This window comes from Notolepis coatsorum, assembly GCF_963971535.1.
Source record: "Notolepis coatsorum genome assembly, chromosome: 1".
Classification (NCBI taxonomy): domain Eukaryota; kingdom Metazoa; phylum Chordata; class Actinopteri; order Aulopiformes; family Paralepididae; genus Notolepis; species Notolepis coatsorum.
The window spans coordinates 181,225,824-181,247,524 of NC_140165.1; the positions used below are offsets into that span (position 1 = coordinate 181,225,824).

At 42.7% G+C, this 21,701-nt stretch overlaps 1 protein-coding gene across 1 annotated transcript in view; it reads left to right on the forward strand.

Moving 5' to 3' along the window:
• prpf8 (pre-mRNA processing factor 8) overlaps positions 1 to 21,701 on the forward strand; it is a 147,858-nt gene that overhangs the window by 54,857 nt on the left and 71,300 nt on the right. The window contains exons 10-22 of the mRNA XM_084328371.1: positions 256 to 375; positions 877 to 1,066; positions 1,790 to 1,909; positions 2,060 to 2,194; positions 2,294 to 2,423; positions 5,506 to 5,702; positions 6,682 to 6,888; positions 7,151 to 7,314; positions 13,489 to 13,615; positions 15,414 to 15,606; positions 16,099 to 16,286; positions 16,641 to 16,879; positions 19,295 to 19,441. Coding sequence (XP_084184497.1) covers positions 256 to 375; positions 877 to 1,066; positions 1,790 to 1,909; positions 2,060 to 2,194; positions 2,294 to 2,423; positions 5,506 to 5,702; positions 6,682 to 6,888; positions 7,151 to 7,314; positions 13,489 to 13,615; positions 15,414 to 15,606; positions 16,099 to 16,286; positions 16,641 to 16,879; positions 19,295 to 19,441 — 2,157 coding nt within the window. The remainder of the gene's footprint in view (positions 1 to 255; positions 376 to 876; positions 1,067 to 1,789; positions 1,910 to 2,059; positions 2,195 to 2,293; positions 2,424 to 5,505; positions 5,703 to 6,681; positions 6,889 to 7,150; positions 7,315 to 13,488; positions 13,616 to 15,413; positions 15,607 to 16,098; positions 16,287 to 16,640; positions 16,880 to 19,294; positions 19,442 to 21,701) is intronic.

Consider the following 21,701-nt stretch of genomic DNA (forward strand, 5'->3'; position numbering starts at 1 on the left):
TACATATCTCTTGTTGTGGAATTAACACAACATTATGCATACTTTTGACAATAAATAAAATCAGAATTTGTTCTTACTTGCTTGCCTGGGTAAATAAAGGTTAAATAACCTGAATTTCCCCAACGGGATCAATAAAGGAACACTTGACTTGACTTAAACACTCGTTGCAGGAATCTCCTGACCTCTACGCGATCACCTGCTGAAAATGCACCTACAAAAGAAACACCTGCATTTTGTGTTTGTTTCTCCCCACAGGTATCGTGAACATTGCCCCGCAGGCCAACCGGTGAAGGTGCGGGTGTCTTACCAGAAACTGCTCAAGTACTATGTGCTCAACGCTCTCAAACACAGACCACCCAAGGCCCAGAAGAAGAGGTGAGATGCTTTTTTTTTTTTTTTTTATTATTATCTTTTTTGCATCTCTTGACGTCCTCTATTGATGACCCGTACTTTGGCTTTAATGTTTAGCTTCATCTCTTTCTTTTTATCTGAGCTAATGGTTTTAAAGACACCCTTTTAAAGACAGAAAATATCACATAAAGCCACCTTTCAAAGTCACCAGAAATCTGTAAATGTAGTCCTTGACCTCTCCAGTACTAATGGCCAGCAATAGACCAAATACACAGTGAGGTTATTTGAGGATGGTGCCATTATTTGCAAAGAGCAGGAATTCTGATTTTGCATTTTTATTATTATTGCTATTATACTTCGCTCTGGCTATTACAACCTTTTCGTAATATCTCAATGCAACATGATTGATGAACTATATATGGTCTCTTATTGTTTTTAATAATTTAATGAAACATGTTTGATGAACTCTCTCTTGCCTTTTATTGGTTTTAATAACTTAATGATAAACTCTTATTGGTTTTCCAGGTACCTTTTCCGCTCCTTTAAGGCCACTAAGTTCTTCCAGTCCACCAAGCTGGACTGGGTGGAGGTAGGGCTGCAGGTGTGTCGTCAGGGTTACAACATGCTCAACCTGCTCATCCACCGTAAGAACCTCAACTACCTGCATCTGGACTACAACTTCAACCTCAAGCCTGTCAAGACGCTCACCACCAAGGTACGAGCTCCAGGGCCAACCGACTGTCTGCTTTCTGGAGGCTGACATGTTGAATCAAATGTGACTCAGTGGAAATAACTTAATTCACCTTTTGAATCAAGATTTCCAGCATCCAGAAAGCAGACTGACAAGTTGGACCATTTCAACAACTTCAACGTGACTGTTCGATGAATAAGTGGTCCCTGTTTAATGTTTAAGTGTGTGTATGTAAAATAAAATTGCATGAGATACCATCACCATAGAGGATCTTAAGTTAATCTTATTACTGGCTGTGATATGTAGCTAACATAGTGTAACATTACATATACACGTCAGGGTCCAGCAAGAATTCAATATAATGACTAAATTTCAACCTCAACCCCATTCTTATATCATCTGGTGATATATCACATTCACACTCATGTGATTTGGATTGATTTTAAAACCGCAAATACATGGGCTGTCCAATAGGATCTTAGGATCCATGTTGAGAATAACCAGAATTATCCTTTTTAAGATTAAGAACTTCAGTATCCGTCAGTAGTTTTACATTCATGCCAGAAACCATTTTGTGGCAAACAAACAAAGTGTCACATTTTTCTAATGTTTGGTATCTCATTGTGGAAAGAAACGAATAGTATCTTTTCCCGTTACCGAGAGAATGTGTGAAGCGGTTTTCCAGCAGAGTGTACTATTCTAGATGATGTTAATGCAGCTCTGTCTACGTGTGCTCCCATCCTCCAGGAGCGTAAGAAGTCCAGATTCGGTAACGCCTTCCATCTGTGCAGAGAGGTCTTGCGTCTGAGCAAGCTGGTGGTGGACAGCCATGTGCAGTACAGACTGGGCAACGTCGACGCTTTCCAGGTCAGCAGCTGCAGACGTCTTCAAATGACCAGTTGGTTTTGGCTAGAATTATGTATATTTTGGGGGTGACATTTTTGGTATAATACTCATTTGCAGTTGTTTTACAGCCTGTTTTTAAATAAACAAACGTTAACCTTTTTCATGTTATAGTTGTCTGATGGGCTGCAGTATATTTTCGCCCATGTGGGCCAGCTGACGGGCATGTACCGCTACAAGTACAAGCTGATGAGACAGATCCGCATGTGCAAGGACCTCAAGCACCTCATCTACTACCGCTTCAATACCGTGAGTACAGTAGACTGTAAAATAAGTGAATAAAATGTTTTTAACCCATCTCTCTACACCATAGGTTCTTATAGTTGTATATGTGTGTTTGTTGACCAGGGTCCAGTGGGCAAGGGTCCAGGCTGTGGCTTCTGGGCACCGGGCTGGAGGGTGTGGCTGTTCTTTATGAGGGGCATCACGCCGCTGCTGGAGAGGTGGCTGGGCAACCTGCTGGCCAGGCAGTTTGAAGGTCAACCTTACTCCTTTTGTTTTCCATCTCATTTGCAACAATACAATTAGAATGTTAGAAAAGGCCATGTCATAATGGCCTGCAGCAGGAAGAGCTGCAAAAGCTGAAACTTATTCCATGTCTTTAGGCTCTGCTTGGGCCACCCCCCCCCCCCCCCCCCCCCCTAGTATCAAACAGTGTACTAAACTGTGGCTGGTGATGGCATTGACCTAAGGTGGAGCCTTGGACCATCATTAAAGCGGCACTTAACCAAAAAACAATGCAAATGTATTTTGCACATATCCCAAGGCTCTAAACTGTAGACGTAAAAAAAAAAAAAAAAAGTGTTTTGAAACGAGGCATTATGGTGTATTGCAGGTCCCTGGCCTACAAATCATGTTACGTGTTGAAGAATTGTCATTATATTAAAATTGAGGAAATTCTACGCATGAAAGTACATAATAAGAAACACGTATCACAGTATTCAGTAAAAACCTCAACAGAAACACTGTCCTGCTACAAAGGCGCACTTGCATTGGTCTGCTTGCCTGTGCGTAAGAACTGGAGGTAAACTGAACTGAATGTTGTTGTTTTTCTGGCTGCATTTGCAGTGGAACCCTCATCATTCAGACATTGTTATGGCAGATTATTCAGTACTTTGAGGTGTCTTTTTACTGATGTTATTCTCTAGAGACAAAAGATTTGTTCAGATGAGCTCGCTGTTGGCGGCTAAGTGGCGCAGTGGGCAAGGCGCTCGCCACTAACGCAGGAGATGCTGGGTTCGAGCCCAGCTCTCGGCGTTGCTACCAGCTTGGCTGGTCGTTCATACAACACAATTGGCAGTGTTAGGGGTGGGAAATCTGGTGGGTGGGGATTGGACGTTGTGGACAGTGACTCCTACAGGTCGGTTGGTGCGCCTGTACAGCAGAATCAGGAAGCATCGGGGGCAGCGTGAGCCTCCCACGCGTTGCTCCTCGCCACAGAGATTGCGCTGTACAGGTGAAAAGATGCGACAGCTGCCTCCTCGTGTACCGGAGGAGACACGTCATGCAAGGCTTTGTCCTCACTGCATCCGACCAGTGGGAGGCATAGTCTAGCAATGTTCGAGACAGGGGAGGGGAGAATTCAAGGGAGAATTGGCGAGGCGAAATTGGGATGGGAGAAAAATAAGGAGAAAAGGTGGATATAAAAAAAAATATGAGCTCGCTGTTCCTAGGCTGGGTATCATTTGAAAATGTTCAAATACCGGTGTCGATACCGTTACCTAGGATTCAATACCAACACAATACTTTTTTCGGCCTACTGAGTTATGTGCGTTGCATGTGCTGAGTGGTCCAGTCGGAGGCTTTGTTAAATTTTGGATGATTTTGGACTATGGTTTAAATATGATAACATTGTTTTGATACTCTAGTCCAGGGGTCAGCAACCTTTACTATCAAAAGAGCCACTTTTCCCCCATCCCACAAAATAAAATGCTCAGGGAGCCGCACAACCTATTTACCCTTTATGAAGATAACTGTATATAACGTTTTATATATCCCCAAGCATACCCCACATTTAGCATAGAACACCTGACAATTGCATACCCAAAGTAATTTGCGATTTATTATACTATACTTTATACTATAGCACACAGTTTGTTGCATTAATGGGATTATAAAGCAACAAAGAAAATTTGACTTTTTATTGCTATTTTTACCTGTTATAACAAAGGAAAACCTCAAACTCTTATCAAGAGGAGAAAAAATACTGGCTGTGTAGACCTATTTTTAAATAAAACACAGAAGAGGAAACAAAACACTGGTGTCTGTAGACCGACCTTGAAATAAAACCCTGAACTATTCAGGTATATTTGAGTCCTTCCCTTATTTGTGGAACATTTATAAAATAAAAAGTAGTCTACTTTGAAAAACGACTACCATGTATGTGTAGACCTACTTTGAAATTAAACACAGAAAAGGAGAAAAAACACTGGCATCTGTAGACCTACTTTGAAAATAAAACCCTGAACTATAAAATAACTAACTAACTATAAACTATAAAATAAAAAGTAAATTTTTCGTTCGCAAATTTCGCACCACATATCAGGCATACAGGTAAGCCTGCATCGTTAGTCGTGAAAGCAAATTTATCTGTCCACGCTGAATTAAACCCGCTATTTTCCTCAGACTTTCCTATTTTTGGATTTATCCATGGTTAGCTTACTGGGGGGTCGGAAACTCAATATTAGCCACTTGCAGAGGGCAGGGAGAGGCGCGGGGTGTGACGTACTGTATATTTTAGTTGATGAAATATTTTTGTTGACTAAATATTTTAGTTGATGAAATATTTTTTCATTTCAGTGTCACAGTATGACATCGATCTCCAAAATGATTTTTTTTGGGGGCCAGGGAGCCACATGTTGCCGACCCCTGCTCTAGTCTATAGCATTGAAGCAATGCAATCAATACCATTATTTAAACATATTTTTGTGCATGAGATTATGTGCAAAATAAAACTGCACGATCATTACAATCCCACTTTACCGACATTAACACATTGAGTGCCACGCCCCTTCCGGGAAGTGACCCCTTCCTTGCCGTCCATTAAACCCACGTAAACGTAGTTGTAGTTTGTAGAGCTAAATCTATATTTTATAGTATAGCTATGGGTCTAATAACGCCGTCGAGTCTCAGTGACTTGCTTCTGGTCCAACGTGCAAAAAAACAGATTATTATTATAATTTTTTCATCCGTACATTTCCATTTTATACCGTTTTGAATATGAATATAGTTTGGGTGCTTCTGAGTCATTCCAGGGAAAAGACGCGAAAACTGCGTTTTTGTGTAATTCAATAAACACGTAATCATAATTATTATCCTTCCTCGTGCACGCATGCAATGTTGTTTAGACCGGCGCGCCGCTTATTCCATAGTCCCATCAGTTAATTTGATTCATTATATATCTATCTACACACACAATTGGCCAATTAGCAAACTGCATGCTTTAAAAAAGTATTATGTAGCATGACTTAAGAGTAGTGTGTTAGTAGTAATTTTGCTTACTGCGTTAGCAGGAAGTTCACTATTATAAGCAGCTGCATTTCATTGGCTCCACCCAACAGGGCGTCACTCCAAGGGCGTGGCTAAGACTGTGACCAAGCAGCGTGTGGAGTCCCACTTTGACCTGGAGCTGCGTGCGGCAGTGATGCACGACATCCTGGACATGATGCCCGAGGGCATCAAGCAGAACAAGGCCAGGACCATCCTGCAGCACCTCAGCGAGTCCTGGAGGTGCTGGAAGGCCAACATCCCCTGGAAGGTCAGGAGTTAATGTAGTACATTAGTCCACTTTACCATGAGGTGGTTCTACTGAGTAGAATAAGTTGCTTCATGCATGTTTTGAATGTCAAACCAAACCCTTTCAGTACGGGACCTTCGGTTCAGTATGCGCTGTGTACCGAACGAAAGCAACCTTACTTTAACCACTAACTGAATGCACGCGCAGACCGTTTTTTGAGTCCGGAACTTAATTCAAAATTCCAAGTCCCCATTTTGGGGGGCAGCCTGGCTGTCAGGAGATTAAATAATATTAAATACCGGTATATGAAATGTTTTTGTATTCAAGTCTCAAGATTTTTGCGGGGCTACCGGGAGCTTAGTGCGTCTGGTGAGAGCTTGTATGGAACACGTGATAATTACAATTGGTGCGCAAATGCAGCCGCCAGTTCTGTGTTTTCTTTTTGCTATTATGGTCATGAAATTGGTATTCAAGATTTATAGTCTAAGTGGTATTAAATAGTCTTGCATTTAACTTGTTGAAACCTGTACATACCTTGTAAAATCAATTGCAATATAGATGTATTTAGATATATTATTGCTGAAATGCCCCTTTTTAAGACCAGCGTTTGGAATAGTGGAATAGTCAGAACCGATGTCTTGATTAGGGGTGTAAATATTTGACCCCACAACGATTCGAATACGATTCTTCAGGAAACTATTCAATGCATCATGAAATCTCTTCATTTGACCACGATTCGATTCTATACATTTTCAATCAGTTAATTCCCCCCCAAAAAAATGATACGCAAATGTGGCTGGGGGAACTGATTCACTCAGCATGAATGGACTATAGGTCAATAATAGGGGTGTAAATATTTGATCCCACTTTGATTTGATTACGATTCTTCAGGCAACGATTCAATATTAATTTGACCACAATTCGATGCGATTCGACCTTAGGATCGATGCATTGTTACACCCCTAGTCCTGATTCTAAAGCCTTTTCTCACACTTCCCAGGTACCGGGCCTGCCCACGCCCATTGAGAATATGATCCTGCGCTACGTGAAGGCTAAGGCTGACTGGTGGACCAACACGGCCCACTACAACCGTGAGCGCATCCGTCGCGGAGCCACCGTGGACAAGACTGTGTGCAAGAAGAACCTGGGAAGACTGACCCGTCTGTACCTGAAGGCCGAACAGGAGAGACAGCACAACTACCTGAAGGTAACGCGCACCAAGTGTCTTTACGTGCAATATTACATGTATCTATTAGGAGTACTGGAGTATTCCGTCTTGAAGGCAGCACTTTTAAACACCATATCCCTTTCACAATATCCACAAGGATAAGCTTGCATTCCAGACTATGAGAAACCGGAATATGGCAGTTGGGATATGTCTATTAGCTGGAATACTGAGACAGATATATAGATTTGGAGTGATACATAACCTGAAGTTAAAATTGCTGTGCATTTGTTTTTCTCTACAGGACGGTCCTTACATCACAGCCGAGGAGGCGGTGGCCATCTATACCACCACGGTGCACTGGCTGGAGAGCAGACGCTTCTCTCCCATCCCCTTCCCCCCGCTCTCCTACAAGCACGACACCAAGCTCCTCATCCTGGCCCTGGAGAGACTCAAGGAGGCATACAGGTACCACACACATGATCTAATACCACTGTATTCTGGTTTGGAGTAATAGAATATAAATCCAGTGCTTCTCTTTGAGAACTTGAGGTTGAAGTAATGTTGGTGCTGGAATCAAGATTTGCTCCCAGGATTCACTAGATACACTAGATCCTCAGTATCAGTTTCAGATTATAAATATTTCTCTTTTGGATACTGTACCATAATGACTAGGTTTGTTGTCTTTTGTTTTGGGTTCACAATAAGCCCAGATACATGTAATTCATCCTTAAGCCCAGAGATTTATTTAATGTTGCACAAATGGATCAATACAGTCCATATGAAGCAATGTTGCATTTCTTTTTCAAATGTAACTCTTTTTCAAGAGTTAAGACCCTAACCCTTCAAAACAGCAGTCAAAGTGTATATATTCAGCACTATGTTTTTTTATGATTTGAAGTGTTATTAGCGAAATATTAGCTTTAAAAAAAACTGTGCATTGCATTGGAAAACTTTTTATTTAAATGCGTGAACAAGAAGCACTGATGAAATTGTTGTAGTCCAGAGAAAGAGGGGACCCAGGGCTTTCGACAGACATCTAATTTTCATAAAACTACACTACCCAGCTCACACCAGTCACGGACAAAGGAAGGAACAAAAAAAAATGAAATAATGATGTCAAGCATTACTGGAATGTCGTGTTTATATTTCACAGGTCGAACAAACCTATACAGTATTGCCATAAAATACAACCTATATTGTTTCTTTACCTTTCTGTAAACGTCTAGGAAAAAAACGTCTCAACCTGGTAAACATTTTCACAACTATAGACATAATCCGGAAGTAACTGTATTTACAGTAGATTTCATTCAGTCTTTGCTGCTCTCAAGTTTCAAGTTTCAAGTTTCTTTAATAGTTGTCATACAGAAGTACAGAATACTTTTGTACAAAATGCTTCTTACTGTTGCGCTCCAGAGACTGTGCATGACAAGATAAGTATGAAATAAAAACATAGTAAAAATTAGAAGAAAAAAAAAGAGGTCACAGTGTTCAGTTTAGACATATGTACAATGTTCGTAGACGTAGTTACCATACAATATACAATACTGTGCAGTGTACTAATATACAATACTATATAGTGCAAGGCATAAATGGACGAGGTGCAGTTTAGGTACAATTCACAGTAGGTGTACGAGTTGTAGTGCAAATCCTTTATCAATAAATATAAAGTGTAAGTGTGTTTGTGTGATCTAAAGTGTGGAGAGTGGGTGCTGCAGTGTGTTGTTTGTTTGAGTGAGTGTGTGTGTGCGTGTGGGTGTGTGTGCTGTGTGCATTTGATGGTTGTTGCATAGTGATTATTGTTCGTTTAGCGATTATTGTTCGTTTAGCAGCCTGATGGCCTGGGGATAGAAGCTCCTTCTGAGTCTTTCTGTGCTCGCCATAAGACTCCGGTATCGCTTGCCTGACGGCAGCAGTTCAAAGAGGCAGTTGTTCGGGTGGCTCGAGTCCTTAATAATTCTCTTAGCCTTCCCCTTGCACCGCTTGTTGTAAATGTTCTGGAGGGTGGGAAGCCCCCCTCTAATTGTGCGTTCGGCTGAACGTGTCACTCTTTGTAGTCTGCTACGGTCTTGTGCAGTGCTATTCCCAAACCAGGAGGTGATGTTGCCGGTCAGGATGCTCTCTATTGTACATGAGTAGAAGTTCCTAAGGATCTTCTGACTGACTTGGAACTTCCTTAGGCGCCTGAGGAAGTAGAGGCGTTGTCGTGCCTTCTTCACAACACTGTCAATGTGTGTGGTCCATGTCAAGTCCTCGGATATGTGGGCTCCGAGGTACTTGAAACTGTTCACTCTCTCAACTGGTGCCCCGTCGATGCTGAGGGGGCTGTAGTCCTTGACCCCCGACCTCCTGAAGTCCACAATCATCTCTTTTGTTTTGCTGACGTTCAGGGAGAGGCAGTTCTCCTGACACCACTGTGACAGGTTCTCTACCTCTTCCAGGTAGGCCCTTTCGTCGTTGGCAGAGATCAGGCCCACCACTACTGTGTCATCAGCAAATTTGATGATGGTGTTGTTGTTCCGCTGTGCTACGCAGTCATGTGTGTACAGGGAGTAGAGGAGGGGGTTCAGAACACAGCCCTGGGGGGCCCCTATGTTGAGCGTGATGGATGAGGAGGTGCAGTTGCCGGCTCTTACCACCTGGGGTCTGCCCGTCAGGAAGTCCAGGACCCACTGGCACAGGTCATAGTTCAAGCCCAGGTCCCTGAGCTTGGCTATGAGTTTGGAGGGGACTATGGTATTGAATGCTGAGCTGTAGTCGATGAACAGCATTCTCACATAGTTCCCCTTCCTCTTGTCCAGATGTGATGCTGCTGTGTGCAGCACATGGGCTATGGCGTCCTCCGTGGACCTGTTGGGGCGATATGCAAATTGCAGAGGGTCCAGGTTGATGGGGAGGGAGGAACAGATGTAGCCCTTCACTAGCTTCTCAAAGCACTTCATGGCTATGGAGGTGAGGGCTACAGGGCGGTAGTCGTTGAGGCAAGCGGGCGTAGATTTTTTGGGTACAGGGATGATGGTGGACTTCTTCAGACAGGTGGGGATGACGCTCTATCGGCGATTGGTGGTACTGCACAGATTTAACACTGGAATCCGACAGAGGAGATATTGGCCTTTCAAATGATGTATCACTTGACCCTATAATAGTTTATTTTATTTCTTTTAAAATAAATTTATATTTGTACTGTGCGTGCAAACGGGAACGGGACACACATCTGTGCAATAGAGTCTCCCGTTGGTACACCAGCCCCTACAGGAGCTCAGATTGGAAAAAAGCGCCCCCTATCGTCTATCCCTGTGTAACTGCAGGTCAGTCGCTTAGACTGACCTGGGATCTGTAGATCTCTGGGGGGTGGAGCCAACTCGCTCCTTGAGCTGGCGAGCAGTCTGCTCAAGAGGGATCTGCTCGCCGGACGCAAATCAGCCTGGATTATGTATTTACGCAAAAATATTTTTTCGGATGTGCCTTTCGTTTATACGGAAACAGCGTTTTTTACGGGGTGAAACCGTAAAAAAGTGAGACCACCTTCCAGGGTGGAATTCCTAGAAACAATAAACCTTTGCGCTATCATCTAAACTGTCAAACCGCATAAAACGATGACAAAAGGGTTGTCAAGGCTCTCGTCGCGCGTACTGCTTACATCACAGGCATGCGCCAGTAGCCTAGAAGCGTAAACAAAGCATGTCTGATTCTATCCATGGCGATCACCTGAAGGCTACATTTGCAGTACTTTTAAATACACAAGAATCTGTCCCGCGGCTATCACAACCATAGATATATATAGAACAACTATTAGTACTGGACCCACTGTCTGTGAGTGACTCTGCTTTGGTCCAATCACATTCCCCACCCACAGTCTGCGAATCAGAAGCAGAGTAGGGCGGGTCTTCACAGCACGTCATGTGACATATGCGCCAATCGTGTGACAGTGGGGCTCCGTCGTTACAGCGTCGTCTGCACGCAGAATTCCATCCCAAAACGCTAGTCTAAACGCAAAATTAAAAGTGAGACCATAAGACGACTTTTGCGGTTTCTGTTCAGACTCTCTCCGTCTAAACGTAGCCTTAGGATAATCAGACCTGTTTTCACGGAGATATAAGCTTTTGCCATATGTGTGATTTGGCTGTGATAGCTGATGAGGAAATAAGAGAATCGATTTTTCTGCTCGCGTCTATAGCGTGCATACGTACACATATACTATCGATGATCTAGCGTTTATTTGAAAACGATTCATAAATAGGCTGAAAAATGACAGTTTTTGTGTATTCTAGAATATTCCAGTAAATGTCTTATCATGGAATCTTTATATTTTCCTTAAACGAGGGCTTTTCAAAATGCTATAAAACGAAAACGAACCGATAAAAAAACAATCCGTTTCGACAATGTTGACTGGAAAACGAGTCATTGATAAGCAACGGGCAGATTAGACACATAGCCATAATTTAAAACATAGATTAGTTGTTTTTAGCGCTAACATTGAAGTGGATGGTGGCATTCAACAGGGTAAATCAATGTTAATCAAAGGCACTGAAAGTGTTAAGGCAACTGTGATAATTTTTTTTTTATTATCTCTCTTTCTCCGATTTCCCGTCCCAATTTAGTCGTTGTGCCAATTCCCCCCCCCCTCCTCCCCTACCTGGTTGTTGTGCGCATGTTCTCCTACTGGTCGGTACAAGGGAACCCTGAAGTATCCGCACGCTTCCTCCGACACGTGCGGCGACAGCCAGTGGCTCTCTTCTCACCTGGCAGCGAGGGCTCTCATTGGTGAAGTGTAACACGTGGGTGGGAGGTCACGCTGCCTTCCTCAAGTCCTGCCTCCGCTGAGCAAGCGCCCAGACCTGACCTGTAGGCGTCGCTGTCCACAACGCCAGTTTCCCACCCACGGCTTCCCTCCCCCTAATCCAGCCCAACAAGTTAGTATAGCGATCAGCCCAAGCCAACATTATGTTGAATGTTGACGTTATCCAGGTGAAAAGTTAACTTCATTCAAGCGAGGCATTGCAATCCTTGACATAAATCATTTGATGTATAATTAAATCAAAGGAAATTCGTTTGGGTCTCAGAGTGTGGCTGGTCTGCTGTTCTGCAGCTGGATACTATTGGTTTGTTTTGGCAAAATTCTTCTGCTCTGTGTGACAATAAATAAATGAATGATGATATGCAATTTAAAACCAAAACTAAGGCCTCAGTATGAGTTTAAGACGTGAACATGGTCATGTTTGTTGATTTATCTTTTTTCTTTTTTTTTGATCGGGTCGGGAAATATCGGTATCGGTAGATACTCAAAATCACATGATCGGATCGGGAGGCAAAAAACGTGATCGGGACATCCCTAGTACCAACGTTAGCTCTCATAATGATAGCCAGTTAGCCAGCGCTAGCCAGCACCTGCGAAATCCGCGGCTTATAGTCCTAAAATTCCGGTATGTAACTTGTTTCTTGTTGTTCTTGTTTTTATCATTGATTGTCACCATGCTTTTACCCTAAGCAGGCTATTTATTTATTTATTGAAAGTTTTGCTGTCTCCTGGTGTAAATTAGCTCTTGCTACAACCCTGCATGTTTACATTTTGTATTTTGTACTTGATGTTCATTAACATGTGCTGTCCCTATCAAATAAACTATCAAATCAAACTACTGCTACAAAAGTAAGTCACTTAACTTTAGTTTTTGCCCCTTTTATGCATACAATGCCTATGTTTTGGCTGTGTTGCTCTTCTAGAAAAATAATCCTTTCAGGGTTGCCTATTGAAATACTGTACACCTCCAGTACAGAAACATTGTTTATGAGTTTGCGTGTCAGGTAGACCATTGATTGACAGTCGATTCTGCCAATTACGTCATACCGCTTTCACCCACCTCTGCTGTTGATAACGCTAGCCAGTTAGCACACACACAGATACACACACGCACAGTGGGCCAGTGACTTTGATGTAGGGATGTAACAATGCATCGATCCTAAGGGGAAAATTCAACTGCATCGATTTAAAAATGTTAGAATCGATTATCGCAATTTTAATGTGTACACAGTGTTATGTTATTGTCATGTCCGTTACAGCCAACACAACGACATACGCTACTGCATCAACGTTATGATTAACAAAGCAAGGCATTCGTTTTGTTGCATTAACGTTATATTACTATTGCTATCGATAAATCTAGGTATTCTAAAATCTATTGCTATTGGTAAGACTAGAATAAGTTACTGTCTCGGAAAACTCTTGCATATCGCAATGGCGGACTTTCAGGAAGTAAAAAAGCCAATGAGAGCTTCCGAATGGTCATTTCCTTTTTTTATCTATTTTTTTATAAACCAGTCACATCACTCTACTGTGATTGGACCATTGGCTTGAGTGCAATGTGGGACTTGTAGTTTTTGAACGATTATCAGCGGAGAGAAAAAAAGCACGACTGAGGCTGTAATCTTCACTTGCACACCGTGCGAGTAATTTATTTTTCCGGTTCACACACACATATTTCTAGGGGCAAATGCGAGCAATATGGTCGCACTGTAGAGCCCTGGCCATGGTGGACGACCTGAAACCACTGAAATGCCCTGAGATAATGATAAAGAAACACTCTTTGACATTACAGACTTGGAAGTTATTCAAATTTGAATTGTGTTTTTGTGTTGTGCCTTCAGTGTGAAGTCTCGTCTGAACCAGTCGCAGAGAGAGGAACTTGGTCTGATCGAGCAGGCCTATGACAACCCCCACGAAGCTTTGTCCAGGATCAAGCGTCACCTCCTCACCCAGAGAGCCTTCAAAGAGGTCAGCAACATATCACACGTGTCAGACTATTAATAAAAAAAAAAAAAAAATGCGTTTCAGTATTTACTACTAAATTACTCGAAATGCCCATCCCTAATATTTAGGAGTGATATTGATTTATGTTATATTTAGGGATGTCCCGATCTGATCACGTGATCGGGGCCGATCGCGTGATTTTCCGAAGATCATGATCGGCAATTTTTTTTTTTTTTTTTTTTTTTTTCTTCAACAAACATGACCATGTTCACGTCTTAGGGCGTTTTCACACCTAGCTCGTTTGGAGCTGTTATTCCGGAACCTGGAGCGTTTACCCCTTATTTCGGTTCAGTTGGGCATATGTGAACACAGCAATTACATTCTGTTGCGGAACAAAACAAGCGGACCGAGACCACCTGGAGAGGGTGGTCTCGGTGCAGTTCCAACCGAACCCGAAGCGGACTCGTACGCTGTGAGAATGCAATCGATTTAACAAACCGACACAATTAATAATAATAATACGTCGTGGGTCAACGTGGAGCAGCGATGAGGTACACTGCGTCGTTGATATCAGTCAGCCACGCGCAGGAGAGAGGAGCCGGGGTCTCTGTAGTGACAGCAGCAGCACCGTGCGACACACACTGATGGAACAGTCCACATTCATTCGTGCGTCATCTCGCGTCTCCAGACTCTGTGGGCAATCTGTGCATGGGTAATAATAGGTGCTTTAAAATGGGCTTTTTCGCTGCCGATTTAGTTCTGATCGATTAGGAATGGCTCGCGCCGTGTTCAGGAGATTGAGGCGCATAAAAGACTATTCGATCATGTCTCTAGCACCCCCACAGCCGTATCTGCAACCACTTACATCACGGCTCTCATCCACATTCATTAATTTGCTCCCCCGCTCTCTCCTCCCCGATTTCAATGTAACGCGGAGATTCAGGGTTGGGGGGGGGGGGGGGGGGGCACACCCCAAAATCTGACCAATGAGTGATAGTTTGCTCGCGCGTGCGTTTGTTTTGGTCCGTGTGAACACAGCCGCGTGAACACAAACGAACTAAGAATCAAGTGCAACAATTGTATCATAATAGTCCCTGAATCGGAACAAAGCAAACGAACTACAGGTGTGAAAACACCCTTAAACTCATATTGAGGCCTTAGTTTTGGTTTTAAATTGCATAGCATCATTAATTTATTTATTGTCACACAGAGCAGAAGAATTTTGCCAAAACAAACCAATAGTATCCAGCTGCAGAACGGCAGACCAGCCACAATCTCAGACCCAAACGCATTTCCTTTGATTTAATTATACATCAAATGATTTATGTCAAGGATTGCAATGCCTCACTTGAATGAAGTTAACTTTTCACCTGGATAACGTCAACATTCAGGGTGAATGTAATGTGAGAAATTGTTTTTATTTTTGATCGGATCGGGAAAGATCGGTATCGGTAGATACTCAAAATCACATGATCGGGATCGGATCGGGAGCAAAAAAATGTGATCGGGACATCCCTAGTTATATTTCTAAATGATCAATGTCCAGTTGCATTATTTGGCCCCTGCGTTAAAGGGACACGCCAACATTATGGGAAATGCATTTACCGTGTTCTCCAGAGTCAGACCAGAAGATAGCTTTATACCGAACGCACAGAGAGGAAATTGATATCCATATTCCTGTCTGACTCTGGAGAAGACAGTTAAGAATTTGCTAGGGCAAATTGTAAGAAATGATTACGAGCAGAATCAATGCCTTTTATTTATTTTCTACAATATCTGCACTATCATTACTCTTAATAAACACACTGCTCACTTCTCCCAGGTGGGTATAGAGTTTATGGACCTGTACAGCCACCTGGTGCCGGTCTATGATGTGGAGCCCCTGGAGAAGATCACAGATGCCTACCTGGACCAGTACCTATGGTACGAGGCAGACAAGAGGCGTCTCTTCCCCCCCTGGATCAAACCTGCAGACACGGAGCCCCCACCCCTCCTGGTGTACAAGTGGTGCCAAGGTCAGGACCTCTGCTTCTCTATAAGGAACAAGCCAATATCACTTGTATCATAGCCGATGCATATTATCAATATTTCTTTTTGCCATGAAATTTGTTTAGGAATAGTTCAGATTTGTTTACATTAGGTTGTATGAAATACTTAGTAGCCAGTAGTCTATGCATAACCATTAGCTTACCTACCAAAGTCCCCTTGTCTGAGTTCTGGCCACATTCCGAGCAAACTGGGAAGCTTCAGATGGACAGCTTACTGGCAAAGGGGTAGATTTTGCTCTAATTTTAAGCTACCGGTAGTTTAAATTTGTTGAGAGGAAAAGGCATGGCCATTTTCAAAGGGGTCCCTTGACTTCTCACCAAGATATCCAAATGAAAATGGGCTCAATAGAACTTCCTCTTTACAACCAGGCTAGTCCGTTCCTCTGTTGAATGACAGTTGTAATGGGAGTGTTGACGACTTGACGTGTCTCATGGTGTGTTCTCCTTCCCTGCTCCCAGGTATCAACAACCTGCAGGACGTGTGGGAGACCACGGAGGGCGAGTGCAACGTGATGCTGGAGTCGCGCTACGAGAAGATGTACGAGAAGATTGATCTGACGCTGCTCAACAGGCTGCTCCGTCTCATCGTGGACCACAACATTGCTGACTACATGACTGCCAAGAACAACGTGGTCATCAACTACAAGGTCTTTGTGGTTGCTGTGTAGGGCTTCCCTTATGGTTTCTGCCACAGAAATTGCCCAGTTTCATGTCTTGATATGAATTTGTAATTAGTGCAGTTAGTCTCGGGATACATTTAAGATTTTGGTTTCAGCTTAATCAGTCATTTGTATAAGGAAAATACAAGAAAAATATGATTTTTTTTTTTTTTTTTTTTTTATAATATTTAATCAACATTCTCGAATATTTGAGTAATGATATTGTGAGAACTCTGGCTTAATATTTGTGAATATATTGATGTTATTGCCCAACTCTAATGTATGAGTCCAAATTTGAAACTAAAGAATATTTATCTTTCTCTCTCTCCCTCCATCTTCCAGGACATGAACCACACCAACTCGTATGGTATCATCCGAGGCCTGCAGTTTGCCTCCTTCATTGTCCAGTACTACGGCCTGGTGATGGACCTGCTGGTGCTCGGCCTGCACCGTGCCAGTGAGATGGCTGGCCCGCCACAGATGCCCAACGACTTCCTCAGTTTCCAGGACACGGTAACGGAGAGTGCCCACCCCATCCGCCTCTACTGCCGCTACATCGACCGCATACACATCTTCTTCAGGTGAGGTGGTGGGTTTTTGTTCCACTTCAGAACAGAAATCGGCCATTAAAAGAAAAAGACATGGTTCTCTCATTTGTCTTTTTAGATAAGATAAGATGTTCCTTTATTTGATCCCCTTGGAGAAATGCAGGTGTCATAACAGTAGGTGGGGGGGAGGTACAGGTATATGCAGGGTAATGGAAAGATGATAAATGTAGCTAATACAAAAAGTGTACATGAATATAGAATATTAATAAAAGACATTTCTAACAGTAATATTTACTATGATATATCGTTTTATTTGTATATCTGTAACTGATGGTATGGTGAAGCGCAGTCAAGAAGGGCTGGGGTGAGTAGCGGTGCTATGGGTTAAACTCACTCTCACATCCTCAAAAGACGCATAGACGCGGTACAAAGAAGTGAATTCACCTTTTGGTATAGTGGTCCGTGTTGTTGCCCGCGGCGTGGGAGACCCGGGTTCGAAACTCCCTTCGGGCATCGAAGTTTAAGGTGACCCGGATGCCTTGGGTGGAGTGTAGTGAGTTTAAGGAGGGTGAGTGTAACGGATGGTACCGCGAAGCGCAGTCACGAATGGCTGGGGTGAGTAGCGGTGCTACTGTATGGGTTAAACTCACACTCATCCTCAAAAGACAGATAGACACGTTGCAAAGCAGTGAATTCACCTCTTGGTATAGCGGTCTGTGTTGCTGCTTGCGGTGTGGGAGACCGGGATTCAACTCCCACTCAGGGCATCAAAGTTTGAAGGTGACGTTGTCACAACCGTTACATATCATTGCACAATACTTGGTATTGAACATCCCATATTAACTCATTCAGAGCCACGCCCATATGACCAAATTAGGTCTAGCGTGCCAACACTGAAGTCAATGGGAGGACGGGGATATTTGCGAACGCTTAAACTATATCTTAAATTATGGCTATGGGTCTAATACACCTGTCTCTTATCAATGACTTGCTTGCAGTCAACATGTACGAAACGGATTGTTTTTTCATCGGTACATTTCCGTTTTGAATAAGAGTATAGTTTTGGAGATTTCTAGTAATTCCAGAGAAAGACGATGATAGCCCTTTAGTGGAATACACAAAACACGTTGTCATTTTTTGGCTGATTTATGAATCGTTTTCAAATAAACGCTAGATTATCGATAGTATGTGTGCTCATGTACGAAGAGAAAAAGAAATAGCGATTAAAACCCGACTATACTCGTGGTTGGCACTGAATGGGTTAACTCATTCCCTGCCAACAACGATTTAATACGCGTTTGTCCGCCATCGAATAACGCCAACCACGTTGGTTATTTGATCGGTATTTCTTTTATTCGCTATTTCCAATCGTTATCCATCCAGGGAGCCTGTTTAACCATATGGAATGAGATTGCAAAAGTACAATACCGCCGCCTGGTGGTATGCAGCCGATGTTGCACTCCCTTTGTGACTCTGTGTATGTGGCTGTGTGTCATTGAAATTCATCCGGGCGGAGTTTTCGAGTAGCCTGGACCCGAGGGGTCTACCCGATCGCATTGAATTGCTTTCGGGATTCATTATGCTGGGTCGGTTATGTCGTGGGCCAAATGGACATACGATCTACCAGATGGCAATCAAATAATTGGAATATTCTTTTTGGAATCCGACCGGCCACAGGTAAGAGCAATTTAACGTCAATTTCAGCTTGATTGTGCCTTGTTTTCATAGCCATCGCCCTGATCAGCGTATGTTGTTGTACTAACGAATGCCTTTATTGATAAATTAATCAGAAACGACCCCCCCCCCTTTCATGCATTCATGATGGAACATAATATACCGATCATATGCATTTGGATTTTTAATTGTAGCGTGTATAGGGACTAAATGCCAATGGATTATTTAAGTATAATATGCGTCGCGGCCTATTACTAGCCTCCCAGGAATTACCCTAAACCGCTCTAAAACCATACTTATATTCACCACTGTATAAAACGCGAATGTATGGATGGAATTTTTTTTTTCTTTTTCACATCTTCAATGCCAAATGGGCCATATTATTGCATCCATAGCTGTAATATATATATAGTTATAGCCCTGCAAACAAGGTGAGCGACTCCATAGGTTTAATGGGTTGGCAGCACAGTCATATCCCGTTCCCAACGTGGCGGTCAATGAGTTAAGACACAGTAGCGCAACTTTTCAGGGGTGGGGGTGTAAACTTTTCAGGAAAATAAATGCACCTCGGATGTGATATTTTACTCAAATGTGGTTTATGTGGTGTTTAAGACGCATCTTTTTCTGATACATTGGAAGCCAATGGCAGTGATTAATTTCTACACAGTAAAATATTCTAAAAGAAGGGTGCTTTGATTTATGTATCAAGGAATGATTTGCAACCTTCAGAATGACCGGTGTGGTCCATAAAATAATCTTGCATCTTGTGTGCAGGTTTTCAGCTGATGAGGCCAGGGACCTGATCCAGAGGTACCTGACAGAGCACCCGGACCCGAACAACGAGAACATTGTGGGCTACAACAACAAGAAGTGCTGGCCCCGTGACGCCCGCATGAGACTGATGAAGCACGACGTCAACCTGTGAGTTCCACCCCTCGACCCGAGGGGAAGTTGCGTAACTTGCGTTTCATTCTTTATTTTCGCATTATTTTCAAATGAATTCCTGGTGGATGCAGCCGTGATGGATTACCATTGAGCACTAAACCGTTATTTGGTTACTGTACCTTTTAATTATATCTTTTGAAGATGGATAGTACTTCATTAATTCCCCTGTGGGAAATTAGGATGCCACTGGCAACAATGTAATAAATGTCACAGATGATAGATAACGGCAAACATGCTTGTGCAACAAATAATTAAAGTAAAAACAGGATTAACCGACCAGTGGGGGGGATATGCGAGCAACATTCAAGACAGGGGAGGGGAGAATTGGAAACACGAAATTGGGATGGGAGAAAAATAAGGAGAAAAAGTGGATATAAAAAAAAAAGTTAAAACAGGATTGCAGTTTGCCCCTTGACATACTGATGGTATTCATTGACATATTTGTCCATTTAGTGATGATGAATAGTTTATTTTCGGTCTTTGTTTACAGATCAATCAAAAACACACTTGTGTGGACTTTCAAAAAAGAAGAAAAAATATCACAAATGTACATATTCAAAGTAAGCTCGCACACAAAATCCAAACTCAATGACCGAAAAAAGGAATAGGCTGAAGCACATGCTTATATTTGCCCATCCTTTACAATTCTTAAAAACGAAATATACTTTAATATAAGTAGAGAAAAACTGAAGATATGTCCAACTAACAAAGTAGACTTGTTTTAATCTAGATTGTTCTGTTCTTATGCCCTGTAAGGTGACTTTGGGTGTTTTGAAAGGCGCCTCCAAATAAAATGTATTATTAATATTATTATTAGACAAACATCCTCTCCCTTGATTCATGCTGAACATGGGGGTGAGAGAGGAGATAAAGTTGACATTGAGTTTCCAACCCGCATTCCCGTTTATGAAGCATAGTCATTAGGGATGCCCCAATCACGTTTTTTGATACCGATCACCAATCGTCTTGAGCCATATCGGCCGATACTGATCCGATATCGATAGTTTTTGATAAAAAAAAATAAAATAAAAATTTTATATAAATTATCATTTTTTTTTATAAAATATATATATTATATAATTAGACTTGTAGTTGTATTATCTGCGAGACATCGCCACCACGCAACAAGTCAAAATGCTCGCTATCTGCAAACAGCTCCACTGTCTGTGTGTACTCGAGTAGCCTCCAGCTACGGCCAGGATTCTCCGGCGCTGCAGCTGGACCCTATTGGTATAAATCACATTCAGCATGCCCTCAGCCCGAATACGCATCGAATCAATGTTATAACTTATAAGACATTGATATCAGGAGCTATCTGTAGCTACTGCTAGCCGGCTAGATAACGTTAAGACAACGCCTCAGTGAACTATTTCGTTTAGAGCTAACGTCAGCTAACGTGAGCTACCGAGTCAACGGAGGTAACTTATCATGCACTTGACTATTGCTGGAGCATTTGTTGATATCAGCAGCTATCAGTAGCTTGCCAGCTAGATAACGTTAGACAATGCCTCATGTAGTCACTGGGTCATTTAGTTTAAACAGTAACGTTAGCTCGGTAGGTAGCCAACGTTAGCTCACGTCGCATGCACTAGAGCAGACTGTTGCCGGAGGCAGCCTCTTGTTTACATGGGTGCGGGAGGGGCAGGAGGAGAAGGAGGAGCCGTACGCTGCAAGCAGCTCTGTGTCTGAGAGAGAGAGCGAGTGAGATCTCCGCTAAGAATTGGATCATGTTTTTCGATCGGTTTTGACGATCGGCGAAAATAAAGCATTATCACCGATCACCGATCTCATATTTATACTGAATATCGGCCGATACCGATCGCTGGCCGATCGATCGGGGCATCCCTAATAGTCATGCAACTTACTAGTCTTGCGTAGCCATACCTCTTTCCACACTACGTTACACTACATTAGTGCTGTGCCAGCACTGGAGAGGGGTCTGGCTGAATATTATCATTCTGGTTAGGGAGAAAACTGCTCTGGCTTGTTTGTATTTCTTTAAACCAATCATAATCATCCCAGGTGGCGCTATGCCCAGGATGCAGCTACGGTGCCCTTGCAAAAATAGTGTTGCAGATAGTGGAAGGGGAGGAGAATTCCCACTGAAATAGTCAGCCAATGGCGTGCTTATACCCACAGTCTATATCATGCGAGTCAGACTACCGTACTTTTCGCACTATAAGCCGCACCTGACTATAAGCCGCAGCAGCTAAATTGAATGATGTGTACATATATA